This window comes from Tasmannia lanceolata, unplaced genomic scaffold (genome assembly GCF_043159265.1).
Source record: "Tasmannia lanceolata isolate RefF3 unplaced genomic scaffold, GAP_Taslan_0.1 ptg000012l, whole genome shotgun sequence".
In the NCBI taxonomy this organism is placed as follows: Eukaryota; Viridiplantae; Streptophyta; class Magnoliopsida; order Canellales; family Winteraceae; genus Tasmannia; species Tasmannia lanceolata.
Window position 1 is genome coordinate 18,792,587 of NW_027518689.1, and position 14,160 is coordinate 18,806,746.

The following is a 14,160-nucleotide window of genomic DNA, read 5'->3' on the forward strand; positions in this document are numbered from 1 at the left end:
TACTCACTTTTTCTAACCGAGATTAACTATTCGATTTCAGGTTGTGAGGTGCCTACTACCTCTTCCTTGAGAAGAGGGCCTGCTATCTTTCACGGCAAATGAGGCTGATACTGTGATGGGAGAGGTAACGAAAATCACTCTCTTTCTTGCATAGGGTCGTTATATTCAAGTTATCTAAATTTTCTCTATTGTTGATACATTTATAAGAAAGAAGCTTCTGCGACCGCCCCAACAGTTGAGGAATGCCTCCAAGACATTCGGATTTTAGAGAAAGAAATGATAGCGTCTCTGAGTGATATGTTACTTAAGGTACTGAATTTTAAGTCTATATTCAATTACTATATAGTACATTCTCTTAGTGATATGTTACTAATTTTCCATTTCCACTTTTCAGAGGAGCATACCTTTTAAGGGGAGGACAGGGAGAAAAAGAGATGTTGATAGGGAAGTGAAGGAAGACCATGTGTCTATAAGCAAGGCTGATTTTGATTTGTTAGTGAAGAGGGTTAGAGAACTAGAAAAGAGGTCAGTACGACATGAAAATGAAATAGCCGAGCTTAAGAGGATCATTGCCTCGGGTGGAATGGAGGCCGAATCACAGGATGAAGGAAAGGGGGAGATGATGGGAGGGGATGACGGAGGGGTGGTAGTCATCCTGAGCCAGGATTCCTTGGAAGAGGAAATAAAACGGACTGTGATTTCCATCCCCGACAGTCTACTGAAACCTGGGGCAAAAGTGATTTGGAGTATTGAGAGAGGAGTGAAGCTGCGTTTGAGGAAAAGTAAACCTTCTCAATACATTAGTTCGCCGTATACGGCTTTCGGGACTAAGAAGGTCAATGATAAAGCATTGCTGGTGGCAGACCCGCAATGCCATCGGTTGCTCCCCAAGGTTCTTGCGCTTCCCCCAAGGTAAATTGGATTGAAGCCCTTTTCCAATATAGTTATCTAGCCTTTGTAAATCCTAAACTATCAGGTGTTTTGCAGCGAACGAGTTATACAGGTCAACGGCGAGTTCCTGTGTGCCGAGGACTTGCTTATCCTTAACAACCCCATTGAGTGGTTAAGTTCTCCGGTAAATAATTTGGTTATTTATTCTAGAGCTGAATTCTTTCACCATCGATATTTGTCTCAAATCTCTATATGTTATTTTACGTAGATTATGAATGTATACGCCGAATATCTAAACGTTCGATACGAAAATAAAAGAAAGCCTAGAGAAAGAGCCTGTGTGGCCATTACTACCTTCCTCTATGTAAGAATAGATAGTTTTCATTCCCAATCACAAGTTATTTTTTATAGGTGGTTGTTCACAAGGTTCGAATTTGTTTTGCTCACTCCGTTAACTTCTCTTGTATTATTTTTTTAGGATTGTCTAACTAGCAAAGACTACACTGGCTCCGATAGTCTTATGAAGTTTGTGAAACGATTAAACGAGTACCCGCCGGATACCCTAAAAAGAGTCTTATTCCCGCTGCATGTCCCTCAGCATTGGATTCTCCTGGTCCTCGATATGGTGGATGAGAAGTTCTACATCTTCAACTCCTTGCGAGAGCAGATCTACTATAGAGATGTTGTACCATTGGTGAGTTCGGGTCCCACTTTCCTTGGTTATATTTCAATGTATATAAAATCCTTAGCTTGTATGGATTGTTTTATAGATACGATACCTTGAACGGCTATACATAAGTATGTGGGACTTCGATGTAAGCAAGTTTAGTGTGGTGGAAGTCGAGAAGAGGGCCTTACAACTCAACAGGTAATAAATTTCACTTAAAATCAGTTTGGAAGTTTAAATTAATTGTGGAAGAGCGTGGTCGATGATGTGTTGTTGTTTTGCAGCAATGATTGCGGGCTGTTTGTGCTTAAGGAGATGGACTGCCTGGCACGTGACGTTCCGCCAGAGTTCAGTCAGGCAGATATAGAGCTGATGAGAGGACAATTGTTGGAGGATTTCTTAGAAGGGCGGTGTGGCACGGTTCTGAACTTGTAGGAGTTGACGAACAGGCAGGCTTGCCGAGGTTGAATTCCATTTCAAATGTAGGCTTGTAAGAAACAATATCCTTGTAATGTTTATATGTGGGTAAAGGCTGCGAAGATGCCAAAAATCGTTTTTCATATCAACATTGTATTTGGTTTGTCTTTTTGTACCAACCACCAGAAAATGCTATTGTAAATAAGATAGGCTTTACACGGATATGTAAGTGGTACACATTCCAACACGAAAACATCTCTGTTGTTCTATATGTGGATCTTATCAAATACATGGATGATGGTTTGTACTCTATAAATTTGTTTTAGATTTTGAGATCCAATGTAAGCCGAAAGTTGATTACTTCAGTAGAACTTATAAAAGTAAATTTGTGGCCAATAATCAGTTTTGAACCCAAAAAAAAAATAAAAATAAATCGTAGAAACTCTACTGTGGAATTCCGAAATAAATGTCGGAATTCCGAGAAAAGTTTCGGAATTCCGTAGTAGCCATATACGAAACCCCAAAGACGAAATTGTTACTGCGGAATTCCGCTAATTTTGTCAGAATTCCGCAGTAACCCAAATAGTCGAAAAAAAAGGTCTCAGAATTTCGAATGTTTTTACGGAATTCCGAGACTCGTCCCAGGCGCGCATAATGAGTGGACAGACTCGTTTTTTCTCATTTATATTTTTTTTCCCTTTTGCTCCTCTATCTCAAAAACCTCCTTTGTTTTTCTTTTTTTTTCCCTAAATCCACCATCCATCCTCCCTCCATCCTCGATCCTCTTCTTCCTTATGAAACCCTACATTTCTCTCCTAAACCCTACCCACACCATTTTTCTTGAAACCCTTTCCTCGCATTTTTCCATCTTTTAGGTGTCCCTTCCTCTTCTTTTCCTCAATCTCTCCTCTCCATCCTACATCCAACCCGTTTTTCTTCCTTCTCTCCCCTTCGTTCATCATATTCTTCCATTTACGGCTTCAAATCCCTCTTTTTCTCTTTTTTTTTCCTTCTCTTCAAACCCTAATTTTCCAACCATGCCTAGAACGAAAAATCCAAACCTTGGCGGTTCCTCCGGCGGGCGAGACGATGAAGGACCATCAAGAAAGAAAGCCAAGGCTAAAGCTCCGGTTCCGGAAACTAAGGTTATTTCCGATTCATACTTCTCCTCCGCCCAAGCGAAGAAGACATGGCCAAAACTAGCTAATCGGGGCATCCTCACCGGCCGATTCATTGAGCCCGACGTTCTCCACCATTTCGACCTTCAAGCGCGATTTGATGCCGTTGGGTGGACCCAATTTTTTCATCTCAACGAGCTTGTCTACCCTCGGTTAGTTCCTCTTTTCTATACCAATCTCACTATCACTCCCTCATACTTCCGAATTGAATCTCGTGTCAAGAACACCCCCATCAAACTCAATATTCATCAACTTGCTGAGATTCTCGCAATTAGTTCCGACGGCTTTGACCATTACTTTTGGCCAAGCAATGGGATCCATTCCCTCCCAGATCTTGATCACGACACTGTGTTTGGCCGAATTACCAAGCACTATCGGCCCAACATGCTTGTGCAAACTTCTGACCTCATACCCGTGGCGAAAATGCTTCATAACTTCATGTTCAACAACTTCACCCCACGCGGTGGCATGACCGATGCCATTCGACCCCTTGAGGCATACCTCATATATTGCATCCTTGAGGGTCGCCGCCTTTGTCTACCATACATCATCTTTCGCTTCATGTTCCAGACTCTTTCTCGACACCGCGCCTCACTGCCGTATGGCATGCTCCTTACCTGTGTATTTCGCCACTTCGGTATCACTCTAGAGAGTGAGGCAACCGACACTCCCACCGCTCCTTTTGATGATCGGACCTTCCGGCGCTTGGCACTTGCGAATGAAGTTGTTGCCGTAGACCCTGATGAAGAAGAAGACGAGGACGCTCCGGACACTGAGGCCCCTGCGGCGCCCTATGCCTCTTCGGATTTCTCTCAGGGTTTCGCAGCCATGCAGGAGGCCCTTGAACGATCTATGACCACGCAGTTTGAGCGGCTCACTACCCATGTTGACACAGATATGGCTACGCGTTTCCAGTCGCTCTCCACTCAAGTTGACGCCCAGTTCTCTACCCTTTATCAGTTCCTCTCCGGTGGTCCGTCGAGTCAGCACCCGGGCAGTACCTCTTCTTATCCGCCACCACCTCCTCCAGAGCAGTAGATGGATGCAGTTATTTGCTGATGGCTCAATTTTTTGGGTCCGACTCCTTTTCTATATTCGGAGTCTCTTTGTGGATGTTTTGGGCTGTATTAGCTTTATATTTCTACAGCTGCTATATGATGGTTGGATATTTTTGGAGCTTTATATTTATATAGCTTTATACTTTTTGACAGTGAGTGTGGTTGATCAAGGATACCCATTTTAGGCAGAACAAAACTGGGCTTCATAATTGCCCCCAGTGCAATAAAGATCAAGGATACCCCATTTGCAAATGGCATGAAAGTAGCATCTAAAATGAAACCTCTGTTGCAAACTTATTGATGGAGAGAAATATAGAGAGTAAACAATTTTCTTACGCGCAAATCCAACGCCGGAGCTGTTATATAATCAACCATTTTCTAGGTACAAATTGAAGGCTGTACATTATAGGGTATAAAACAGTAAAATTTCTCAAAAAATATATCTACACATAATGCTAGGCCATTCCCATATAACTTCATAATCTTCAGATGAATCCTCACTCGTTGGATTGCGCAGTGGTTCATTGGTCCTTAGACTAAAAATTTCGAGCTGCGTCTAGATGACGACCCTCGAAACAGTTTCTATCAACGAAATCCAAGTCCATTCTATTCAAATGATCCCAAAAATACAACAAAAGAATCGTACTTAAAAGAACGGAGGCGGCCGGGATAGGACGGGCCTGCAATAAAATTTAGAAGAATAGTTTAAAGCTGGGGCACGGATTGTATTGAGGATCATAATATAAGGGAAAACACAAGTTAAAAAATTACATACCGGTTTCCCATTGGTGCGGAAGGCCCGATTGGGACCGCGTTTGGCTGAGGACTTACGATGGGTGGATTCTTGCACGATCTCTTATTATGTCCAAGTTGACCGCAAGTACCGCACTTATGGTGCACTCCTCTTTGCATCCCTCTCTCCGTTCTCACTTTTTTCGGTCGGCCTGGCTGTCGTCTTGATTTTGGCGGCAATACCAACGGCAAAGGATGGGTACGTTCCGGCCATTGCGATCGGTCTAACGTGGGGTAAATTGCTCCATCGTAACTCCTCCGATACGTATCGGCATGATACCATTCCTTGCAGTAACTGTATGGGTCTCGTTGGTCCAGTCCCATGGCTGCTATCTGTAGACACCCCATTTTGCTCTGCTTTGATTAAAAAAGAAATTAGGGTTTCGCTGTCAATTTTTCAATGTTTTCTATTCCGGTGTTCGTCCCTTACGCTTTCTCAAATCTTTCTGGTCATTTCTGCATTGTTCTGATTTTTTCCGCTAAAGTGCGGAGAAGGGTTATTCGTGAGAATCCGAGCAAGGGAGAATTTGTACCCGTTTGGTGGGCCCGCATTGAACATTTGTTTAAAATTGAATCAACCGGGGGCCCACATTGTGGGGCCCACGTTGTGGGGCCCACGTTGTGGGGCCCGCGTTGTGGGGCCCGCGTTGTGGGGCCTCAATGGGGCCTCTTGTGAGGCCTCTTATGAAGAGCAATGATGGTAGCTCTCCACTAAGACAACATGATGGGCCCTTCACTAAGAACAATAATGATGGATTCTCCACTAAGAAACATGATGGGCCCTCCACTAAGAACAATAATGATGGATTCTCCACTAAGAAACATGATGGGCCCTCCACTAAGAACAATAATGGTGGATTCTCCACTAAGAAACATGATGGGCCCTCCACTAAGAACAATAATGATGGATTCTCCACTAAGAAACATGATGGGCCCTCCACTAAGAACAATAATGATGGATTCTCCACTAAGAGGGACAACATGATGAGCTCTCCACCAACATATCTCTCTCTCTCTCTTTCTCTCCCTATATATATCTTCCTTCCCATCCATAAAAAAAGAAAAGAGAAATTTATCTTCCATTATCTCTTTCTCTTCCATTATCTCTTCTAATCACTCCCTCCAATCCCTTTCCTCAATATATTCTTCCATCCCTCTCCCTAATATTCTTCTTCCATTATCTCTTCACTCCCTCAATCACTCCCTCTAAACACTCCAGAGAAAGCGAAAGACGGCGGAGCGGATCGGCGGCGGCAGGATTTTTTATATTTTTTTGGATTGGGCGGAGATCTTCACCACAGGTAGGTGCATTGTTCTCAAAATATTTCTGTATTTTTCCGAATTTTTCTGATTTTTTCCGCAAATTGTGTTTTAAAAATGGAAAACTCTTCAAAAAACATCTTTTGACGAAGAAAAATTAAATTATATACCAAACAGATTCTAAAATTAATGAAATTTCGTGGAAAATTAATATGTTACTGATTCATTTTACCATGAATTTATAAAGATTTTTGGAGTTTATTTGGTATATTATTTAATATTTTCTTTGAAACTTATCAGATTTTAGGAGACTTTTTACTAACATCAGATCATCATTAAAATTCATAAAATTTTTACAGTAGTCTTATCTTCCATATTACTTGTTACTGTAAAATTTTCGTGTTATTTGGATCTGTTTTAATATGGGATGTAGTGTTAATTTATAATCTGGTCTGGAAATTGTAAAATCCGAAATTGGTAGTAAATAATTTCTAAAATTCATGAAAATCTCACTGCATGCTATTTTGATTCATATAGTATTTCTGTAGAAATTTCATAGAATTTAGAGTTGTATTTCTACTAGTTTATGTGTTAATTGTGCAATCTGGACATTTAATGGATTAATCAAGATTAAATGTGAATTTAATGTAAAAATATGCAAAACTCATCCTGTAAGCTACATACATTTTCATCTTGCTGCTGTAGAAATTTCAAATCATTTCGAATTTATTTGCAACAATTTCACTTGTAAAACCGCTCATATGCTTAAAATTGATAAAATCCATGGAAAATTCGAAATTAATTGAAAATCATATAAAAATTCCTAAAGAACTTTAAAATTCTGTCACATGTTGACTCCTTAATCCATTAAAACAGAAATTTTAGGATCTTTAGATTTTCCTGGAAAAATGGCCAGTGCATCCATAATCGTATCCCAATTGCAACTTGATCTTTGACAATTTGAATATTTAAGTTATAGCATGTTGTTGGCTCTGAGGTCATTGTCCACGGAAATCCTGAGATTCTGCCAGGCAATAAGATGCTATAACCTAAGTATTAAATTGCACAAGGAAAGAGCGCACGATTCCCTCCTTTGGATGCCATTCAAGGCCGAAATTGGTGAACCCTAGAACCATTGGTAATCCTTAAATGTCTAGAAACTGAAAATCTTCAAAATCTGAAACTCATTAACCTCGAGAACTTAAATCGATTTGTCTCGAGTCTTCCGGAACCATTGGATTATGGTTTCCAATCTAAGAACCATTAGAGCCCAATTTAGGAACACTAGTGTTGTGTCGTGTCCTAAGTTTTAGGGAGTCCTAGAGTTAGGAGTCCAGCCTCATCACGGACGTTTGTTATGTATAACAACCGTGCCATAGGTCTAGTTACACTAGTCACCCAATCTTTCCTTAAGACAAGCCTAGTAAACTAGGATGTAGGCAAACCTGCATTAGTCTAAGGAACAACTTGCATTTAGATAAGAATCATACAGTATCTTAGATGAAATCCTAAGATAATAAAATCCTCAACTTGAATTAAATAACTACTTTTAAAACTGTTGAAACAGTCAAATCCGTTTAAGTCGGTGTCCTAGTTGAGTTAGGCATAAGTAGCTTAGCTTAGGTGCACCGAACTACGTCGACTCTGATCCCAGTGAGGCTTGGGTACGTAGGCAGCTTGGATGTCTGATGGCATACCACCCGCGAGTCGGCACCACAACAAATTGTGGTGTTTTGTATATTAATTTTCTTGTAAATACTTAATCAAATCAGTTAGGGTTTTCCATGAAATTAGAATTCTAGGAGAACTTTCACTTAGAATGAATCCAGACAAATTAATAAATCAAGATACACATCTAGGATTCACATTGAAATTAGATTCTATGATGCATGTCACTTAGTTCGCACATTAACATAGAGTTGAATGAGCCATTTAAAATAAATTTAAAAGAGTTAGCTTTTGGAATCGAAGACCGATTATCGGGCAGGAATGGTGCATGTGGTGGATAACTCCCCATACCTTCCATTCTTGTAACCAGGTAGCGAGTCTAGATTTCTGGTTAATTATGGGTCCTAGATCCCACATCTAGGTGGCGACTCTGTCAGTCTCTTTCGTGTGGAATTCGGATTGCCTTAGTGATCCCAAGTCCACAGGAAAGACGAATTCAAATCAATATTAAAATGCACACGCCAATCGCGTGGGAACGAGAGACCAAAGGAGAGCGCGCGGCGGCTCGCGCCCCACGCCCCTCTCGCGGGATCATGTCCCACAGTCTGGCGACTCTGCTGGGGACCACCTAACTTCATTACAATTCCAAAGGATAACTCATTTGAATCTATTTTAACTGGCTCATGAAAACTCTATCTCTTTTATGCTTGTTAGATTAGTTTGTATGCTTTATTTTCTCATCACATATACTCAAACTTAATCTAACAAAACCTGAAGGCATCATAGATTGCGCGAACTTATTGCACACACTTACATCACTTTCATCTAAACCCCTGCATCTCACATGCACACACGTCCTATTTTAGGAACCCGGAGTGTTATCTAGCATGGTTGACTGGGATTTCATCACCTGGTGCCTCTGTGCTAGAGAAGCATTCCACTCTTAGCCTAGTACCTTTATGGTACGTAAACGGATCTCTTGTTCACGTACTGATACGCCGGACACTGGTACAGTATATCGAACAGGGATTCGCGCTAAGGGAACTCTTGGCCTTACCCCTAGATTAACCCACACATGCATGTAGTATACGAACACATGTGCATCACGTGTGTGAGCCTAGTTTAGGATATCCTACCTATTTGTGTCTAGATTAGGCCGTAGACCATCTTCTAATGGCTACGATCGGTCCTAGGTACACAAACAAAGTCATGAGTCGAGATCCTCTCTCCACTCCGCTAGATTAGGATTAGGGTTGATGCCTTCAGGTAACACTGATAAAATGTGCAAAGATTAAAAAATTTTCCCTTTGGGGTTAGGATTTAAATCCCATTCATTTCCAAAGATCTCATAGGATTAGTCATTCATGATCCATCCGTTGAAAGCAATCTTATGCTATCTCATCTCATCTCGATCGTACGATTTTTAATCTTATATTATCTGATTCGATCGAGTATCCATACTTCCTTTATATTGGTAGGAACTCATCCTAATCTCATGTTCATGTAATCCTGATTATCCCTGTATCCTTTCTCCTGGCTTACAGACACCATGTCTACTCGTACAATTCTTGATTGGATCCGTGGTACATTAAGAGAATCCCATATCTATGCCATAAGTGAGCAAGAGAAAAATCTCTTCGGTTACGTGGCCACCATCAAGCTCGATTGGGGATTACTCTATGCTGCATCAGAGTGTTGGGATCCCGATCATCATGTCTTCCGTTTTGGCAACCAAGAAATGTGTCCCACCTTTGAAGAATGGTGTGCCTTATTGGAATATCCTGTAGATGGCCCTCTGGTGAAGCCATCTTACGTGTCGGATTATCGTCCTTTGTTCCTTCGCTTGATGAATAATCCAGATGAATCCATGAACTCTTTCATCAAAGACCAGGAAGTGTCCATGCAACAACTGATTGACATTTACCCTCCTGTTGGGCATATTGGTGCTGTTGATATTCAAAAAGCCCGAGGTCGCGCTCTGAGATTCTGCTCCTTTGCTAGGTTCCTCACTGTCCAGCCTTCTCGCTGTGCGTCAGCTGTTCTCTTGGACCTCGTTGATCAGATGGATCGTGGCGCCAATCCAATTCCTACTATGCTTGCAGAAACCTTCAATGGATTGGATGAGATGGCTCATCTTCGTGCCAGCTCAGGTCCAGGCTCTTATGTTCGATCTTTTGTTGGGTCCTTCTCAGGATGTCCTGCATTACTTCACGTGTGGTTATGCCACAAGCTAAAAATTGCAGCTCCTGTGCATTTTGATCATACGTTATACACCTTCAGTGAATGGCGTCATGATGTTTCTTTCAATCATAAAGGCGATTGGGCTGAGTGGTTGAGTTCTCGCCATGAAGATCAGATTTATTGGCAAATCCCTGGAATCCAAGAAGCTGTCTTCAATACTGGAGAAGCTAACTACGTTCGCCTTCTTGGCCTCAAAAAGACTTCCTTTTATATTCCTGCCAGGATTCAGCGTCAGTATGGAAGGGAGCAATCCATTGTGCCTCCCCTTCGTCATTTCTATCCGCCTGAGGATCTCAAGCCCAAGATTGTCAAAGCCGTTTCATCTGCTTGGGATGTTCGAGTCATCAAATCTTTCAAGGAGTCAGTTGAGGAAGATAGTCGTCCAAAGAAGAAGTCTAGAAAGAGTGCTTAATGTCATGTTTTCTCTTATCAGTCTATCTTTGAAAGATCGAACCATGTACTCAAGCTTTAATGATCTATCAATAAAAGTTCACCTTTTTCTTTCAGTATCTTCGTCTATGCATACATCAGTGTCTACTTCTTTCTGATTTTAAATATGTCTTTCAAATATTACAGGGCCGTAGACACCATAGCTAACCCTAATACTCCTTGGGTTCGGGTCTCTTCTCGATTACAGAGGAAATCTGTATCCCCGCCACCTTCTCTGAGAACCCCAGCATCTCATTCTTTCCCGTCCTCATCCTCACCAATGGCAGAAAACCAGGACAGTCCTCCACTCGCTGCTATCACCGATACTCTTACCTTGATTCTCCGGCAGCTTCAAGAACTCAAGGAAGAGAACCAAGTTATCAAGGCTCAACTTTCTGAGAAGTTCGGACAATCGTTGTCCAAGGATAAAGGGCCTGTGCACCAAGCAGCTACTTCAGCAGCACCTGTCCAGCCAGTGTTCATCAATATCCATGATAAAACCGAAGAAGATTTGGAAAAAGAGCAGTATAGCGAGAATCGCAGTAGACCTTCTCAGTCCATGGTTGATAAGTCTGTTATGGAGAAATTAGAGACTCTTACCAGAAAAGTTCAAGACATTCAGTTTCAAGACCAGGGTAGTTTCAATCCCAGTGATCTTACTCTATTTCCCGAAATCCGCCTTCCTGCTAATTTTCAAATGCCCGATTTCGACAAATATGATGGTGTGGGTTGTCCAATCACACATTTACAAATGTTCACCATCATGTGTCAGCCTCAAGGCTTATCTCCTGAGCAAATGGCTCAATTGTTCCCAGTTTCCCTAACCAAGGTTGCTAGGAGATGGTTCATGGTCTTGGACAAGACTCGTTACAGGACATGGAAGGATATCGGCGAGCAATTCATCAGGCAGTTCAAATATGATGATGGGACAGAAATCACCAGAAAGGATTTAGAGAGAACAAAACAAGACTCGAGAGAATCCTTTCTGATTTTTGTGAAAAGATGGAGGAGAATAGCAGCTCAGATGATGGAGCGCCCGTCTGAGGAGGAGCAAGTCCAGATAATCATGAAAAATATTTCCCCCCAGCTCCAGTATCACATGTCATTGCAATACTATCCAGACTTCAAACACTTCATTGTGGCTGGCACCCAGATAGAGGAGGCTATGGCTCAAGGTGTATTCAACCGTAGCAACCCAAATCCTAGAGATTTCAAAAAATCCCCACCAGCCCAAGTCAGTAGTATCTCCCATTCCAATGCTCAATCCTCTAAATCCCAGGAACCTCTAGTAATGGACTATGCTCAACCTGCGACCGCACCTCGGCAACAAGCCCGGGTAGAATTTACTCCTCTTCCCATTCCATCTTCGGAGGTGCTTAAGCAGTGTCTGGCTTCAGGTCGCATAACCCTACCTGCCACCCGGCCTCCCCCCAATCCTTTACCTGCCAATTGGCGAGCCGACCTACACTGTGAGTATCACAGGGGTCCTGGTCATCTTACAGACAATTGCATCGCCTTGAAATTCAGAATCCAGAAACTTATTGATGAGAAAGTCATTGCATTCCAACCAAGACCCAATGTTACCCAAAACCCGCTACCTGGTCATGCTAATCCTCCCGCTGCCGTTAATGCCATAACCATAGGAGATCCTGAGTTTGACCCTCTCACCCTCATATGTGCTTTAGAACCCATTTCTGAACCCGAAATCATCTTCTGTGATGAATCATACCTAAGGGAGTCTGTACCTCCCTTGGTAATCACCTATGAGCCACAAGTCCCTCAAATTATCACCTATGGTGAGCCAGAATTGGATGAAGTCAGACATGTGACAAGGGGTGGAAGAATTTTCAAACCTGCTGAATTAAGAGTCGAAAATCCAGGGGCATTGGCTCGAGGAGAGGAGCCGCAATACGTGAAGGACCCAGATGATGAAGTTGTTCAGCAGTTGAAGAAAACTCAGGCTGTCATATCTGTTTGGGGGTTGTTGATAGCATCGAAGAAACACAGAGAGGCTGTGTTGAAAGAACTGAATACCACACAGGTGTCCTCAGAAATATCTCCAGAGCAACTAGCTGAAGTTGTCGCTCTGACACACGCCACCAGGGCCATTAGTTTCTCAGACCAGGAGCTGCCTCCTCAAGGTCGGAATCATGCTAGAGCTCTTCATGTCACTGTTGTTTGCGAAGGCAAGAAAGTACCGTCTGTGCTGGTAGATAATGGATCCGCGTTGAATGTATGTCCATTAAGAACTGCCATTACCTTGGGTTTCGGTCCCACTGATTTTGCCGAATCAACCCTTGGTATCCTCGCATATGACAATACCCGCAGAAATGTGGTCGGAGTCCTTACCACCAGGATCGTTATAGGCGGTCAAGAATTTGAGGTGGAATTTCAAGTTATTGATATCAAGGCCTCGTTCAATATACTTCTGGGACGACCCTGGTTGCATAAGGAAGGTGTTGTTGCCTCAACCCTTCATCAAAAACTGAAGTTCATTAAAGAAGGAAAATTGATCACTGTCAGAGGCGACGAAGAGCCAGAAATAGGGCAGATAACAGGAGAAACTCGGATTCTTCCAGTTACAAAAGCAGATGATTACAACTTGAATGGTTTCGCATTCGATGTTACTGCTATTTCCTATGAAGATGCCTCTCGGGAGGAGTTGTATTTGCCTTTTGCCATCAGTCCTGTGGTTGCCAAGATGATGAGAAAAATGAACTACTTTCCGGGTATGAATTTAGGCCGTGATCCAAGCAAAGCGTCTCACTGGCGCCCAATCAAAGCAAACTCTGGAGCTTTCGGTCTTGGGTATATACCTACTGAGGAGGAGGAGGAATCCATGAAAGAATTGTTGAAATTGAAGGAAGAAATCCGCCGCACTGGAAGGATACTCCCGATGACTCCATATTCCTTATCAATGAATGGTCACTTTATCAAAGAAGGTGAGACTTCTCCATACTATGGGTTTTCTGAACCATGGTATGACTCAGTAACAGGGATCATGATACCAGGTTTTGAAATATTCAGTGGCCTTGCTCTCCCAGAAACAGAACCGCCGGTATATTGTGTTGAAAAAACTGTTGAGGATTGGATAGTCTGCCTTGAGCCAGATATGTTGGGGTCTTTGTTCGAAGAAGATGTGCCTGATGTTGTTTGTCAGGAGTTGCCCGTTTTAGATCATTCTAAAAAGCAAGAAGAGACTGACTGTGAAGATGTGCTGGTGGCAGTTATTCAGAGTAATGATACCTTTACTGAACCTCAGAGTCAGATTGCACCTGCAACAGAAAATCTTTCAAACTGGAGTTCTGATGTTTTTCCACCTTATTATATTGCTAAGTCAAGTCTAGTCAAGTCGAGTGAATCGGCGTCAGTGCCTAGTCCAGGCGAGTCATTTTCTGAGTTTATTTACTATGTGAATCCTGAGCCTGTTCAGGATGAGTCCAATGATAATGATGTAACTTCTTTCAATTCAATGAAATCTGATTCTCAGTATGTCTCTGTGTTTGCTTCTGACTTTAATAATAATGATAACACTCCCTCCTCAGACGAGGAAGAGGGG

General features: G+C 42.3%; 1 protein-coding gene across 1 annotated transcript; it reads left to right on the forward strand.

Annotated features, from left to right (window-relative positions):
* The first annotated feature begins 1,162 nt into the window (after nt 1–1,162).
* On the forward strand, nt 1,163–2,078 carry LOC143888598 (putative ubiquitin-like-specific protease 1B). Its single transcript, XM_077393039.1, has 4 exons — nt 1,163–1,255; nt 1,370–1,585; nt 1,662–1,759; nt 1,843–2,078. Exons 1-4 carry the CDS (start codon nt 1,163–1,165, stop codon nt 1,991–1,993), a joined length of 558 nt encoding a protein of 185 aa, XP_077249154.1. The 3' UTR covers nt 1,994–2,078.
* Nucleotides 2,079–14,160: the final 12,082 nt, after the last annotated feature.